General features: G+C 38.9%; 1 protein-coding gene and 1 non-coding gene across 2 annotated transcripts; one reads left to right on the forward strand and one right to left on the reverse strand.

Moving 5' to 3' along the window:
* Window positions 1-395: 395 nt before the first annotated feature.
* On the reverse strand, window positions 396-480 carry TRNAM-CAU. Its single transcript is given in 2 exon segments — window positions 396-431; window positions 443-480. It is a non-coding gene; the product is annotated as a tRNA-Met (tRNA).
* Window positions 481-1,710: 1,230 nt separating this feature from the next.
* On the forward strand, window positions 1,711-12,275 carry LOC122651870 (glutamyl-tRNA(Gln) amidotransferase subunit A, chloroplastic/mitochondrial). The gene is made up of 10 exons (XM_043845429.1): window positions 1,711-2,385; window positions 2,679-2,990; window positions 3,494-3,673; window positions 3,788-3,882; window positions 3,966-4,041; window positions 4,198-4,275; window positions 4,726-4,819; window positions 4,901-4,950; window positions 10,121-10,234; window positions 12,164-12,275. The coding sequence occupies exons 1-10, from the start codon at window positions 1,828-1,830 to the stop codon at window positions 12,254-12,256; spliced, it is 1,650 nt and encodes a 549-aa protein (XP_043701364.1). The 5' UTR covers window positions 1,711-1,827; the 3' UTR covers window positions 12,257-12,275.
* The last annotated feature ends 1,133 nt before the right edge of the window (window positions 12,276-13,408 follow it).

Genomic DNA, 13,408 nt, shown 5'->3' on the forward strand with positions numbered 1-13,408 from the left:
AATCTAACCACAAAAAAACACAAGGAGATTGCTGTTCCAGTTCCCCACAACCTCAATGGACAATGTGGTCCAATTTTTAAATGAATTTGATTTGATTCATTCACTTTCAGGCATTCTGATCACAAGTTCATCCCTAGGTTCATTTCGTCTTGTCTAGTTCTATAGAAACCATATGATGTTTTTTTTTTTTTTTTGGTAGAAGAAGCCATATGATGTTAGAAAGACTGCAGAACTTTAAGTCACAGTTGTTGGATTCTATAGAACATCTTTCTATTTTTGGTGAGTATAGAACTTCTTTCAATACTCAAAAAGAAAGACTACCCAGGCACACAACGGACAGAATATAGCCCAATATGAGACCATGAGCACCAGGGGAAAAAAAAAAGAAAAAATTATGGGGTGAGAGAGGCTCGAACTCTCGACCTCAGGATCACTTTTTAGCTATGAGACCTACGCGCTAGCCAACTGCGCCACCACCCCTTCGATGTTAATAATCAAAATAATAACATTACTATGTACACCTATCAAATTCCCATTGCCATGTGGAACTAAGGACCATGGTTTGAGGTATTGAATCGGACTGGCCGATTTTGGCCGGATCGGATCGGTATCGGTCAAGACCGATCCTGATACCGAACCGATCCAACTGTACAGACAGAGGTAAAAATGTAAAAAAATAGTTTTTTAATAAGAAAACAGGGGCAAAAGTATCATATTTGCCCGAGTTTGGGCAATCCCGATCCATATCAGCTGATCCGATCCGATCCAGTCGATACCAAGATCACGAACCATGCTAAGGACAAAAAAAGATGGAACACTTGATGAGATCAGGATCATTCAATTGGAATCTGAAGACAAGTAGGTGGCTAGTGGATACTCTGAGTGAGAGTTGGTATGTTAGTGTTGTATCGGATCTATTGTGAGGAATGAGAACTATTAGTGAGAATCCATGGTATTAGGCAAGTCACAAGATTTAAAATCTAGAAAAGTGGACATGAGATCGGTCTCTATGTTCAACTGAAGCCTTTAGATGCTACAATACGGAAGAATGATTTGATTTAAATTAAATGAATTAAAAGATTCAGAGGCAGACCTAAAATGACTATAAGAGAAATGGTGATAAAAGACATCTATACCTTAAACCTTGTATCAAGTATGACCTCAAATATAATTGGTTAGAGGGTAAGGGTCCTTGTAGACCACCTTTGTTGGGATAAGAATGAGTTTTATAAACAACTTTGACATGTGACTAATGCAGAGACTTGGAAAGAAAATTGCCACATCACCTACCACAGGGCAAAGCCAATCCAAGTCTAACTAAGCGTGGCAGTACTATTTTTTTTTTTTTTTTTTGGGAATTTGGAGTTTTTTATGTATATATTTTTCTATAGAGAGGGGGGGATCGAACCAAAGAGGGGGAAAGATACCAACTAAGAGATTCGATCTCGAGACCTCCTGAAGTGCATGAGCATGAAACGCACCGTGGCTCAACAACTGCGCTAGGCAGATGTTGGTAATATACTGGCAGCACCACTTTTTGGGCGCCATATCTGAATCAAAGTTTCCCAATGAAGTCGCACTTATAGAGGTGCGACTTTGGCAAATTGGAAGTTGGAACTCGAAAGATTTGACCAAGCTATCTTTGAAGCTCTAACGGGGTAGGCTGGTAAGCAAAGACGGTTTTTTCTCTGTTAACGCGCTGGCTCTCTCCCACTCTCTCAGGCCTCAACGGATTACAAGTCTGCGAAGTGTGGAAGAAGAGAAAGAGTGTAGGAAGTCGGGAAGTGTGTACTCCACTATCCACACACACAGTGAGTCCATCGCCAAATGCTGTCTTCCGTTCAAAACCCTCGTCTCTTCCTCCTCCAATGTCGATTCCACCTCCATTTCCCGCCAAAACCCCGCCAGTTCCACAGCTCCGCAGTTGTTCGCGCGTCGCAGATGGTCACCGAGCCCCAACCCCAGGCTTCGACCACCCCACCCTTCTCTGAGATCCTCTCAATCCGTAAATCCCTCCTCTCTCGCCAGAGAAGAGCTGTCGAAATTGTCCAAGACTACTTGAATCGGTTGCGACAGACAGAGCCACAAATTCAGAGCTTTCTCCATGTTTCTGAGGATGCAATGAAGGAAGCCGCAGCAGTCGATCGAAAAATCGTGCGGAACGAGGAATTGGGTCCGTTGGCAGGTGTATTGGTGGGAGTTAAGGATAATATATGCACTGTTGACATGCCATCGACGGGTGGTTCCCGGATTCTAGAGGATTATCGGCCAGCTTTTGATGCCACGGCAGTTAAGAAGTTGCGGGATTCTGGAGCGATTATTGTTGGGAAGACCAATTTGGATGAGTTTGGGATGGGAAGCACCACTGAAAGTTCTGGTTTTCAGGTTGGGTTTCTCTCCCTTTTTTTTTTGTTTATATTGTTTTCGAAATTCGATCAAGGCTCCAGGTTTTCTAATTCCCTGTCACTGAAGCTGTTTAAAGTTAACCACACAGTTCGCCACTCGACCGAGAACATAAGTTTGTAGTTGTTCTTCCAATTCAACATTGTTATTTTGTTTGGAGTAGTTCCCTGAGTTTCGGTGTCAGCTCAAAGTCAAGTCTGTATTGTGATTGGATTCACCTTTCATTATCTTTCAATCTAGCAGACTGGTGATTGGAAATGTGTTACTTTTGTCAGGTGACTGCGAACCCGTGGGATACATCGAGGGTACCTGGAGGATCATCAGGTGGCTCCGCTGCGGCAGTTTCTGCAAGGCAGTGTGTAGTGTCTCTGGGAAGCGATACTGGTGGAAGTGTAAGGCAACCGGCATCTTTCTGCGGTGTTGTTGGATTGAAACCAACCTATGGACGTGTCTCAAGATTTGGGCTTATGGCATATGCATCGTCTTTAGATGTCATTGGATGCTTTGGCACATCCGTTGTTGACACTGGGATTCTTCTCAAAGCAATTTCTGGCCATGATAGATTTGATGCCACTAGTAGTAAGCGTGTAAGGTTTCTTATGTCTTTGATGTTATCCATGGTTTTTGCTTCAGAGAGATATCAACGCCCAATGGCTTTCGTTTATGTTTTTTCTGTAACATATTAAGGCTTTCTATAACATGCCAATATTTTTTCCCGGCAGAAACAATGCCCTTAATGATGTTACTTCATATAGGAGCACTAGGCTACAATTTTTATGTTGAAATTCATGCAGGGTAGGCATGTTCTTGTATTTCCCATCTGAAGAAAAATGTACAAATTGGTGGCAAAATCCATATGTGGATCTTTCACACATGAATTCCACCAAAGGCTCAATTGCCCCAGCCAACAAACAAGAAAAAGACTATTAGCCGTCTCGTTTTGTTATAATGTAATTATTATGCAGTTATATTGCTTTATGGGAACCTATTGGTCTCAAAATTCTGAACATAAATAGTTGGGTATGGTCATTTGTACATTCCATGCCAATTAGTGCTTAGGCCCTAATTTTGACACATTTCTGTGTTTCAGGAGGTTCCTGACTTTTTGTCTCAGTTCATTTCTGTGAAACCTGTGGAATCTAAACCATTAAAGGGGTTGAGGGTGGGAGTGATTCGTGAAACTCTTGGTGAAGGTGTTGACATGGGAGTAATATCCTTGATTCAAGCTGCTGCTTCACATTTGGAGGAGTTGGGATCCACAGTGACAGAGGTTCTGTTTTCGTCTTGCAGTACTTTCTTACCTTGCAAAAACTGTCACTGCTTTTGTAAAAAAGCTTTATGCCTACCTTCATTTTCTCATGTGGCTTTCTTTAATAATTTTCAGGTCTCATTGCCCTCCTTTTCTCTTGGATTACCAGCCTACTATATTCTAGCTTCTTCTGAGGCATCCTCCAATTTATCACGTTATGATGGTGTAAGGTGATTTGCTTGTAGATTTTTCAAATCTTTGGTGGGTTTTGGACATCCGTAACTTCTAAAAGTTTCACTACCTATATTACCAGATATGGAAAACAGATTGCTGCTAAAGAACTTACCTCTCTTTATGGTGATTCCCGAGCTAATGGGTTTGGTGCTGAGGTATCCACCTTCTTAATTAGTCTTTCTGAAGATGAAATATATTATCATTAAATGCCATGGTGTTAATGCTAGCTTCTGTTACAGTGTTACTTGAGTGGAAACTCATACCAGTTAGTGGCTTTGTAAGCAAGTTATCATTTATCTACATTTATGCAGGTTAAAATGAGGATTTTAATGGGAACATATGCTCTTTCAGCTGGTTATTATGATGCATACTACAAGCGTGCTCAGCAGGTACATCAATTATTGTGCTAAATATACTTATTTATAGGATGATTTATGTATGTTTATCTGACGAGGGTGGATAGCAGTTTGCATGCCACCATATTGTGTCCTTTTGGGCTGATGTTGTGAATCTTCCAATATTGTGCTGATGTAAATGCTACCATATTACAGTTTTGTTTTTATTTTATTTTATTTTATTTTATGTAGTATCTCCAGTATATGCTTAAATGGTTTTGTGATGGTATTATTTTGCGAAGCAATCACTTCTCGGCATCTCGCAGCTATGGTTCTATAGCCCATGATCATAAAAATCTGTAGAACTAATTACATGTAGTGGCTTCAAATTTATTTGAAATTTTCCTCTGTCTTTCCATCAGCCTATGGTGTTTTAAGATCATTCTGTTACGGTTATCTCTTGTCCTATTAAAGGAGAAATTTATGATTGTAATAGTGTTTTAGGTGAGGACCTTGGTTCAAAAAAGCTTCAAGGCAGCCCTGGATGCAAATGATATCCTCATTTCGCCTGCAGCACCATCAACTGCTTATAAGATTGGTAGGATGCTTAAATCTTATGCTTTTCTTCTACGTTTTTTTTATATTATGGTGGCCTCATAGTTTCTTGTGGATTTCACAGGTGAAAAGAAAAATGATCCATTAGCAATGTATGCAGGTGACATCATGACTGTAAGTATCTTCTTGGTGGTCTACCATTCTTTAGATTGTCTTAAAATTGACTTCATTAACCAAACTTATACTTCTTTTAGGAATTGTTTTTTAATGTGGAAAAATCTACAAGCAAATCACCTTACACTATCATAACGTGATAAATTGGAGAATGAGAGATGAACTTTGTGTAGATGAGAGAAGTGGGCTTCAGTGCTTTACTCCTGAGAGAGAGAGGTTGTTCATGGTGAATGACTTTTTCTAGAGAGAAAGAGAGAGAGAGAGAGAGAGTGATTAAAATGGCTTCAAAAGAGTCACGAGGTTGTAGTGCAGTGGATAAATCCATGTGGGACACGTGGAAATTGTGTATGTATGGCCATAGTGGAAAACGTTTTTTATTAGTGAACAATGTTCTAAAATATAAGCTGAGAGATTAGTCACCTTTCTTTGGTCCTGGTATCCTTTCCAGCAGTCGCTTACATTGTCTCTAACCGTCTGCATAACTCCAGAAGGGTCTACTAATTCCTTGATTCCAAAGCTTCCAATACATAGCCAACAAAGAGTTGCTGGTATTGTGTTCGTAACAAATGTCCCTGCTTGCTTTAGCCACTGCTTTTCCTACGAGCAGCTGACAAAAATGACCAAATCTCTGTAGTGAAGGGAAATGTTAATCAATCAGTCAAGTTACCATTTTGTGAACACTTGAATTAGCATTTGGTGGTGCTTGTTAAAGGTAAGTGATTGATGGTCAAGGTCCAGGCAGAAAAGCAGCCCATTATAAGCAGTCCTTACTAACATGACCAGCCAACTTCAAGGTGAACGGTCTCTCTGAGAAACATAGACAGATTCAAAACATGATCCAGGATGCATTCCTGGAGTTTCTTATCCCTACCTTATCCTTGCTATTCAAATGAATATAGACATTTTCAGGAGAAGCATTGTGATTCCGTTTTATAAAAATAAAGGTGATATTCAGAGCTGTAATAACTATCGAGGCATAAAATTAATGAGTCAAACTATGAAATTATGGGAGAGAATTATTGAAACTTGCCTGAGACAAGAAACTATTATTAAGGAAAAACATTTTGGTTTTATGCCAGGAAGATCCATGACAGCAGCTATTTACTATGGAGACTCATAAAAAGATTTACAGATTGCAAGAAGGATCTCCATATAGTCTTCTTTGACCTAGAAAAAGCTTATAATAAAGTCCCCAGAGAGTTAATCTGGCAAGTACTAAAGAAGTGATCGAGTATTCCCTTAAAACTTTAAAGGAAGATTTTATAGGACAGTCATACGACCGGCTATTGTGTATGGTGTAGAATGTTGGGCAGTTAAGATTTAAGAAGCATCATATAGAAGCTGAGATGAGGTATTGAGATGGATGTGTAACAAAATTAGGAAGGATAAAGTATGGAATGATAATATTAGAGCTGATCTTGGAGTAGCTACGATACATGATAAGCTATGAGAAAGTCATTTGAGGTGGCATGGCCATGTTCAACGGAGGCCTTTGGATGCTCCAATATTGAGGAGTGATTTGTTCAGATTGAAAGAGCTAAAAAAGTTATGGGCAGACCCAAAATAGCTCTAGGAGATGTGGTGAGGAAAGACATGCATAGCTTAGGCTTTGTATCAAGTATGACCTTGAACAAAGCTGATTGGAGGATAAGGATCCATGTAGCCGACCCAATTTGGTTGGGATAAGGCTGAGTTGTTGTTGTAGTAGTACTCGAGACTCTGATGGGATGAGTCTCCTCATCGTCAAAGCTCTTCTAACAGTGTGCTGCTAGACCAATTAACCGCAGCTAGCTGCTATTTATATCTGCAGAAACAGTGATCTAGAGGACCTCTTGAACACCTACAATTTATGATGAATTAACACTTCCGTGGACCGACTAGAATCCGATTGAAAGCCCAGTCTGAGAACCGGGTCCAAATCTGGTTTCAGTCCCGTAGGATATATAGGGGTTTATTTATTTATTTTGGGTTATCTTGTTTTATGTGTTTTATTTTATATTATATTGGGAAAGAAGAATACGTAGAAGATTGGTTTCCTTGTTTTCTTGGTAGTTTTCTAATGGAATTCTGTCTCTGTTTTAGAAATAATTAAGAGTTTTATCTTTATATATACATGTCATTGGAACATTGATAATTTAATGGAACGAATATTGAGTTTTTATTTTGAGTGTGCTGCGGGGCTAGGCAGCTTGTTGGCTGTTGTTCCCTCTTTCTCTCTCTCTCCCTTGTATGATCCCTATCTTCTTCCTTCTTTCCCTTCCCTTGTGGCATCTTTGCTGCTCCTATTTTCCTCCAATTCTTCCTAATCAATTCGTCATGTTTTTCTTCGATCTCTCATATTCTCTCTCTTTTCTTTAATTGCAAGCACTGGACTGCAGAACCAGCAAAGCCTGTTCTGTTCTGTTCTGGGTGATAGTTGCAGCCCATAAGCAGTTGATCACTATCCTTCGTCATTGATTCATTCAACCTGATATTTTGGGCGTGAATACTCCTGGTACAGGCTGTTGGGGGTACGATGTTTTGTATTCTATCACTTGCATTTGTGGGCTGATTCCGAAGGGTCGTTAAGAGGTCATAGGGCCCGAGGCTCGAGGCCCGGAGTTAAGTTCAGCCATTTTATTTCACTCCATAACTGATTGTTTGGTATGATTCTTGCTTGCATTCAGTAGGTTTCTGACCTGAGAATCTCTACCTAAAATATTATTTGGATTGGATCCTTATAGGCAGAGATACCTCACCTGATTCTAAGTCTATCTGACCGTGAATACTGTTGTCCAAAGGTAAGAGAAGGCCTCTTTCATATGTTATACTTAAGGCCCAACTTTCCAGAATTATATAAAACTCCCACCTTGAACTTGATTCTGATTATTCTCACCCTTAAAAACTCCAGAAAATCTGTTCTCTTCTAATTTATTTGCCAAGCGGACCTTGTTTACTCAAAGGGGTTCTAAACATTCTAAAAAATTACAGAATTGCCATTGCTTTCAAATTTTGAACCGTTGATTGTCTGGGTGGATCCATAGCAATCCCAAGGCAGGTTTTTGAAATGTGAGATTGCGTCCATTGGTATCAAAGCTAAACTTGGCCATGGATCCTTACAAGAGGGATCCTTACAAGAGGTTTATTTTCTTTCAAGAATTTCAAGTTAATCAAGAACACTTGTGAATCGTGAATGACTGAATGAGCATCTTGAGAAGTGTCGGCCACATGAACAATTACGAAATCAGAGGCTGCTGCCCACGTTTGAACTCAACAGTGGAAATGCAAGAAGACGAGCCACCGTTGATGGAGAATGCAGTTGCTCCAGTTATCTTTGAAGAGCCACCCATGAACATATAATGGTTGATCTTTTGATCGAATCAGTTGAATTTGTGCTTCCACATTGCAACTTCAATAACGGATTCCTTATCACTGGTTTTGTACCGTTGGATTGTGGTTTGATAGTTGATTTCATGGGGGCTGATTGTGCATTGAAGATCCTCCCGTTCTACAAAACTTGCACACCATTTTTTCACAGTACTGGGGAGAATTGATGCAGTAGTGCTTCTGTAGACCGACAAGGACCCAATTGAGATCCTAGACTGAGAACCGGGTTAAAATCTGGTTTCGATCCAGTAGGATATTTAGGGATTTATTTATTTAGGTATAAGGTTCTTTGAGCTACCGGGGAGGGTACACTAGCAGTCTCTGTCTATCTCTCTCCTCCCCACATGCAATGACCTTGCTGCCCTCCTATGCACGATTCGTCGATACTGTTTTGTTGCACCTCAGTGGGGCGCCGCTCCCCTATGTTGCTTGCTCAGAGAACCTTCTCCCATTTATTTACTTGGGGTTTATCTTGTAATCTTTATTTTATTTTATATTATATTGGGAAAGTAGAATGTGGAAGAATGGTTTCCTTGTTTTAGTGTTAGTTTTCTAATTGAGCTCTATCTCTGTTTTAGAAAGTAATAGTAATTACGAGTTTTACATTTATATATACATGTCATTGTAACCATCGATCATATAATAGAATGAATTTTGAGTTTTTCGTTTTGTGTGCTTGTGTGGTCTGGGCAGCTTGTTGGCAGTTGTTCCCTCCTCTCTCTCCCTGGTACAATCCCGCTTTTCCTCCGTCTTCCCTTTCCCTTGCAGCATCTTAGCTGCTCCTATTTTCCTCCTATTCTTCCCAATCAATCGTCCCTGTTGCTCTTCTATCTCCCATATTATCTCTCTTTTCTTTAACTATCACAAACACTGGACTGAAAAACCAGCAAGTCCTGTTCTGTTTTGGGCAATAGTTGCAGCCTGTAAACAGTTGATCAATCTCCTTTGTTGATTCATTTGACCTGATATTGTGGGCGTGAGTACCCTTGTATAGGCGACCTTAGCTCTCAAGTTTCAATCCCTAAGACTTATGTCGTGACTCGTGAGAACCGAACCTGCAATTAACTCATTTCTGAGTTCTTCTGACAGGGTTAAGTTCAGCCATTTTATTGCCTGCCATAACTAATTGTTAGGTATGATTCTTGTCTGCATTCACTAGGTTTATGAGTTGAGAATCTCTACTTAAAATCTCATTTGGATTTGATCCTTATCGGGAGAGATATCTCAACTGATTTGAAGTCTATCCTACCATAACTACTGTTGTCAAGAGGTAGGAGAAGGCCTCTTTAATATGTTACATTTAAGGCCCAACTTTCCACAATTATATAAACCCCCTCCTTTTTGAACTTGATTCTGATTACTCCCACCCTTACATTCCAGAAGAGCCATTCTCTTCTAATTTATTTACCAATTGGTCATTCTCTCAAGAATTACAGAATTGTCTTACTTCCAAATTTTGAACCGTTGTCTCGGTGTGCCCCATTGTGATCCCAAAGCAGGTTTTGGGAACCTGGGAATCTGGGATTGCATCAACTTATCTTAAAAAAGTAACTTGATTACCATTAGCACAGATAACTGAATCTCACAATGAAAGGCATCGTTCAATTTCACTGTAACTTTCTGGAGACCTTTCCCTGTGAGTTGTTGTGACTGGATTGTTATTTGAATTATTCGATGAACTGCAGCTGGACATAATCACCCTATGCCATCTTTGTTATTTGTCCAATCCATGCACTTGTTGAAAGGGTTATCGTTCTACAGTTTTTAACTGTTATTTCTATTAATAATGTCATCCTTGAAACAGGTCAATGTGAACTTAGCGGGATTGCCCGCGTTGGTTCTGCCATGTGGATTTGTTGAAGGGGGATCTGCTGGTCTTCCTGTTGGTCTTCAAATGATTGGTGGAGCGTTTGATGAGGTATTGAACTGCTTTTCCTTTTCATTCACAGTTAGCATTGGAACGATCCTTTATGTAACTTGTTAAAAAAAAAACAAATGTAGTGGATCTGGTGTTTTTAATACTCAACTATGATGATAAGGTCAAGTTGATGGAATTGATTAAAAGTAGAACCACCAGTAGCTCGAAAAGGATTGTCATGAGAAAAAGAAAAAAATGCAAATGGGTGATGGATGCTAAAAGAAGTTGATGATCTCAAGCATGTGCTCACCTTTTTGGCACAACTGGTTGGCTTTTATGGTTACTGATCCAAGCATTAATCTTTCAAAACATTTCCTCTCTCTCTCTCGGGTGGGGGTTTGGTAGTTAAAGTTACTTGTCGTTTACCTAATATTTAAGCTCTCAAATTGATCAGTTTTGTTCCTATCCACTGCATTGTCTTTGATGACTCGCTAATTGGGAGATTCTGTTATGATGTTTTTTGAAATCGAGTGGACTGAAATCATTCACCTTTTCTTATCATAGATTTTTTTTTGTTGTTGCTGGCACTCATTTTTTATGGATTTTTTTTTTCTTGGATGTTGATTGCACAAGGGTATGAATCAATATGGAATTGTGTTGATATATCAAACCATAGTTCGAGAACTCGCCAAGTTTCTCAGTTTTTTGAGAAATCGAGATGAGTTGGCATCTCGACCGAGATCTCGCCGAGTTCTCGAGATTTTGAGAATCTCGACCTAAACTCCTTTATATGAGTGCTAGATCTCGAGATCTTGGTGGAAAATCTAGGTACACAGACACCTATCTATGCAAACCTTGGTATACAGACACTTATTTAGGCCAGGAACTAAGACAGACAGACACTTATTTATGCCTAATATCATTTAAGTAAATGATTCATTTACTTAAGATATTATTCATAAATAAGTAAATATTTGAATTCAATAAAAATAGTTAAAAAATCAAATTCCAAAAGGAAAAAAAGTCAACCCCCCAGTTGAAGAACAAAAACTGGATTTTCGGCGGTAGGTGCAATTTTCAACTTTCTAATGCTGGGGTTTTTCTCAAATCTAAAAATTCCATAAATCTTAATATGGTAAAACATTGCTAAAAACCAAAGGTGCGGTAAAATATTCATTTGTTTTGATGTCTAAGAAAATATTTTCATTCAGAGCGATTTTGACAGTATTCGTGCACACCAAATTAAGTTTGACCGGTACATAACTCCTATTTGGACTTTGTTTTTGCAAAATATGATAGTGCCATTGTGTTTAAATGGCCTAAAATAGGTTGAATACCAAGTTTCAAACCCAAACTGGGTCTAAAACCCACCGAGTTGAGGCTTCGAGTCGGAAAAAAAAAAATGCACCAACTTGGCGAGATCTCAACTTGACTCAGTTTTTCAAGGGACCGAGTTGGTACCGAGTTCCGAGTTTTAGTACCTTGTATCAAACATGTTCATACAGAATAAAAGTGAGGTTATTTTAGGTTCTCATTAAGTTAATTCATTTCTATTTATGTCACTCTAATAACTTGATTCGATTTATAGTGAAGATCTTATGCACTCGAATACATGTAAACCAAAATGAAATGGTTATATTCCACATGGTTTGTGAATGCTGAGTTAATTGTTCTTCCTCTAGTTCAGCTTGAGTTTTCAGTTTTGGTAGTTCATTTGTTGACCATTTATGCAGCTGGTTTCATCAGTCAATGACTCAATGTGAGCTTACCATGCCTTAAGCCCACCTTTTCCTTTTTTTTCTTGTGGATTTTGTGATGCCTGGTGAATTTGACTTGAGAGCTGTGGGAATGTTGCCTCACAGGTCAACTAGAAGTCCAAAATATAAGGCTAAGCTTTTGGCAGTCTCGCCACTTTATGAATGGAAATTTAGATAATGAAAGGAGAAAGTAGATCAATTCTGCTGAGTTGTTTTTTTATTCTTATTGCAGGGGAGATTGCTCAAAGTTGGACATATCTTTGAGCAGACTCTTCAGGGTTGCAGATTTGTCCCACCATTAGTTGCAGATGGCTTGGCATGCTAGCCATCCATGGAACTTCATTTGTATGAAGAAAATTGAGGCCAGTTTTTCAAGGTCAGATATGAGGGGAAATTGCTCACTTCAGCTATATCTATGAGCCAGGCTCTTCATGGTTGTACATTTCTTCCACCATTAGTAGCGGGTAGCTTTGAATGCAGACTGTATTGAGCTTCAATTCCCTGTGGAGGATGCCGAAGGCAGTATTTGAGATTTTGGAGATGGTCCGTTCAGACTTTACTGATTGGAAATTATGGAAACTGCATTATGACATAATTGAAATTGGTTGTCATCTGGCTTGATCCTGCTATTTTGAACCGATCTCTCTCTCTCTCTCTCTCCTCTCTCCCCTCCGCCCAATGGCAGTTTTTGTGCATTGAGCCAGCAGGTGAGTAATATGGTGGTTGATTCCTGGTTAGAAACCATTGGTGGGTTTGTTTATTTATTTTTATTATTATTATTTTTTATTTTTATGAAACTTTGGTGGTTCTGTTGTTGAACAGGAATATAGATTAACTTTGAACTTCCACACTCATCTGTAATTGGATTGAAGCTTTGGTGGTGTGCTTCTATTTGTTTCATAATTCTTTTCCATAAATCTAAGGTCAGATTATGAATCTTGTGACTTCTCTTATTTGGTCCGCATCTGATTGTGAGGGGAAAAAAATGGTTACAAAATTTATTTCAGCATGAACTCTTGAAAATTTTATTGCTTCAATTTTCAGTGATGGTTGCAATTATTTTGCCTGGATTTAAGCTTCTACCGACTCTTAGATTATGTTGGCTGTGTAGGTTTTAAAACCCAGAACCAGAAATGGGATCGACCTCCATTAATTTTGATTTGAATTAAATTGAATTGAGTTGGAATCGGTCGAAATCCAAAAAATTGGAATCGAGATTAAGAAGCAAAGATTGTCATAGATCTTTGATTCTTTAAAAGATAAAAATCATAAGGATTCAATCGATTCTAATCGGAATTAGAGTAGTTGGTGGTAATTTTATCGAATTTGTTCTTAAAAATCCATTGTAAGTATTCTTTTCGACACGCCCTCTAAATTTGCCACTATATGATATAATAATAGGTCAGCTATCGTCCATTATACATGGTGGGCCACTAAATTTGACAGTGTGATTTATTATTATTATTTTTTAAATTTT

The sequence above is a fragment of the Telopea speciosissima genome, chromosome 2, assembly GCF_018873765.1.
Source record: "Telopea speciosissima isolate NSW1024214 ecotype Mountain lineage chromosome 2, Tspe_v1, whole genome shotgun sequence".
NCBI classification, from domain to species: domain Eukaryota; kingdom Viridiplantae; phylum Streptophyta; class Magnoliopsida; order Proteales; family Proteaceae; genus Telopea; species Telopea speciosissima.

Bases quoted from the DNA above. Each gene is read 5' to 3' on its own strand.
- LOC122651870 (XM_043845429.1), top strand. From the start codon at position 1,828: ATGCTGTCTTCCGTTCAAAACCCTCGTCTCTTCCTCCTCCAATGTCGA. The intron at 3,674-3,787 runs GTTCTGTTTTCG...AATAATTTTCAG, and splicing joins TGGGATCCACAGTGACAGAG to GTCTCATTGCCCTCCTTTTC. The intron at 10,235-12,163 runs GTATTGAACTGC...TTCTTATTGCAG, and splicing joins TTGGTGGAGCGTTTGATGAG to GGGAGATTGCTCAAAGTTGG.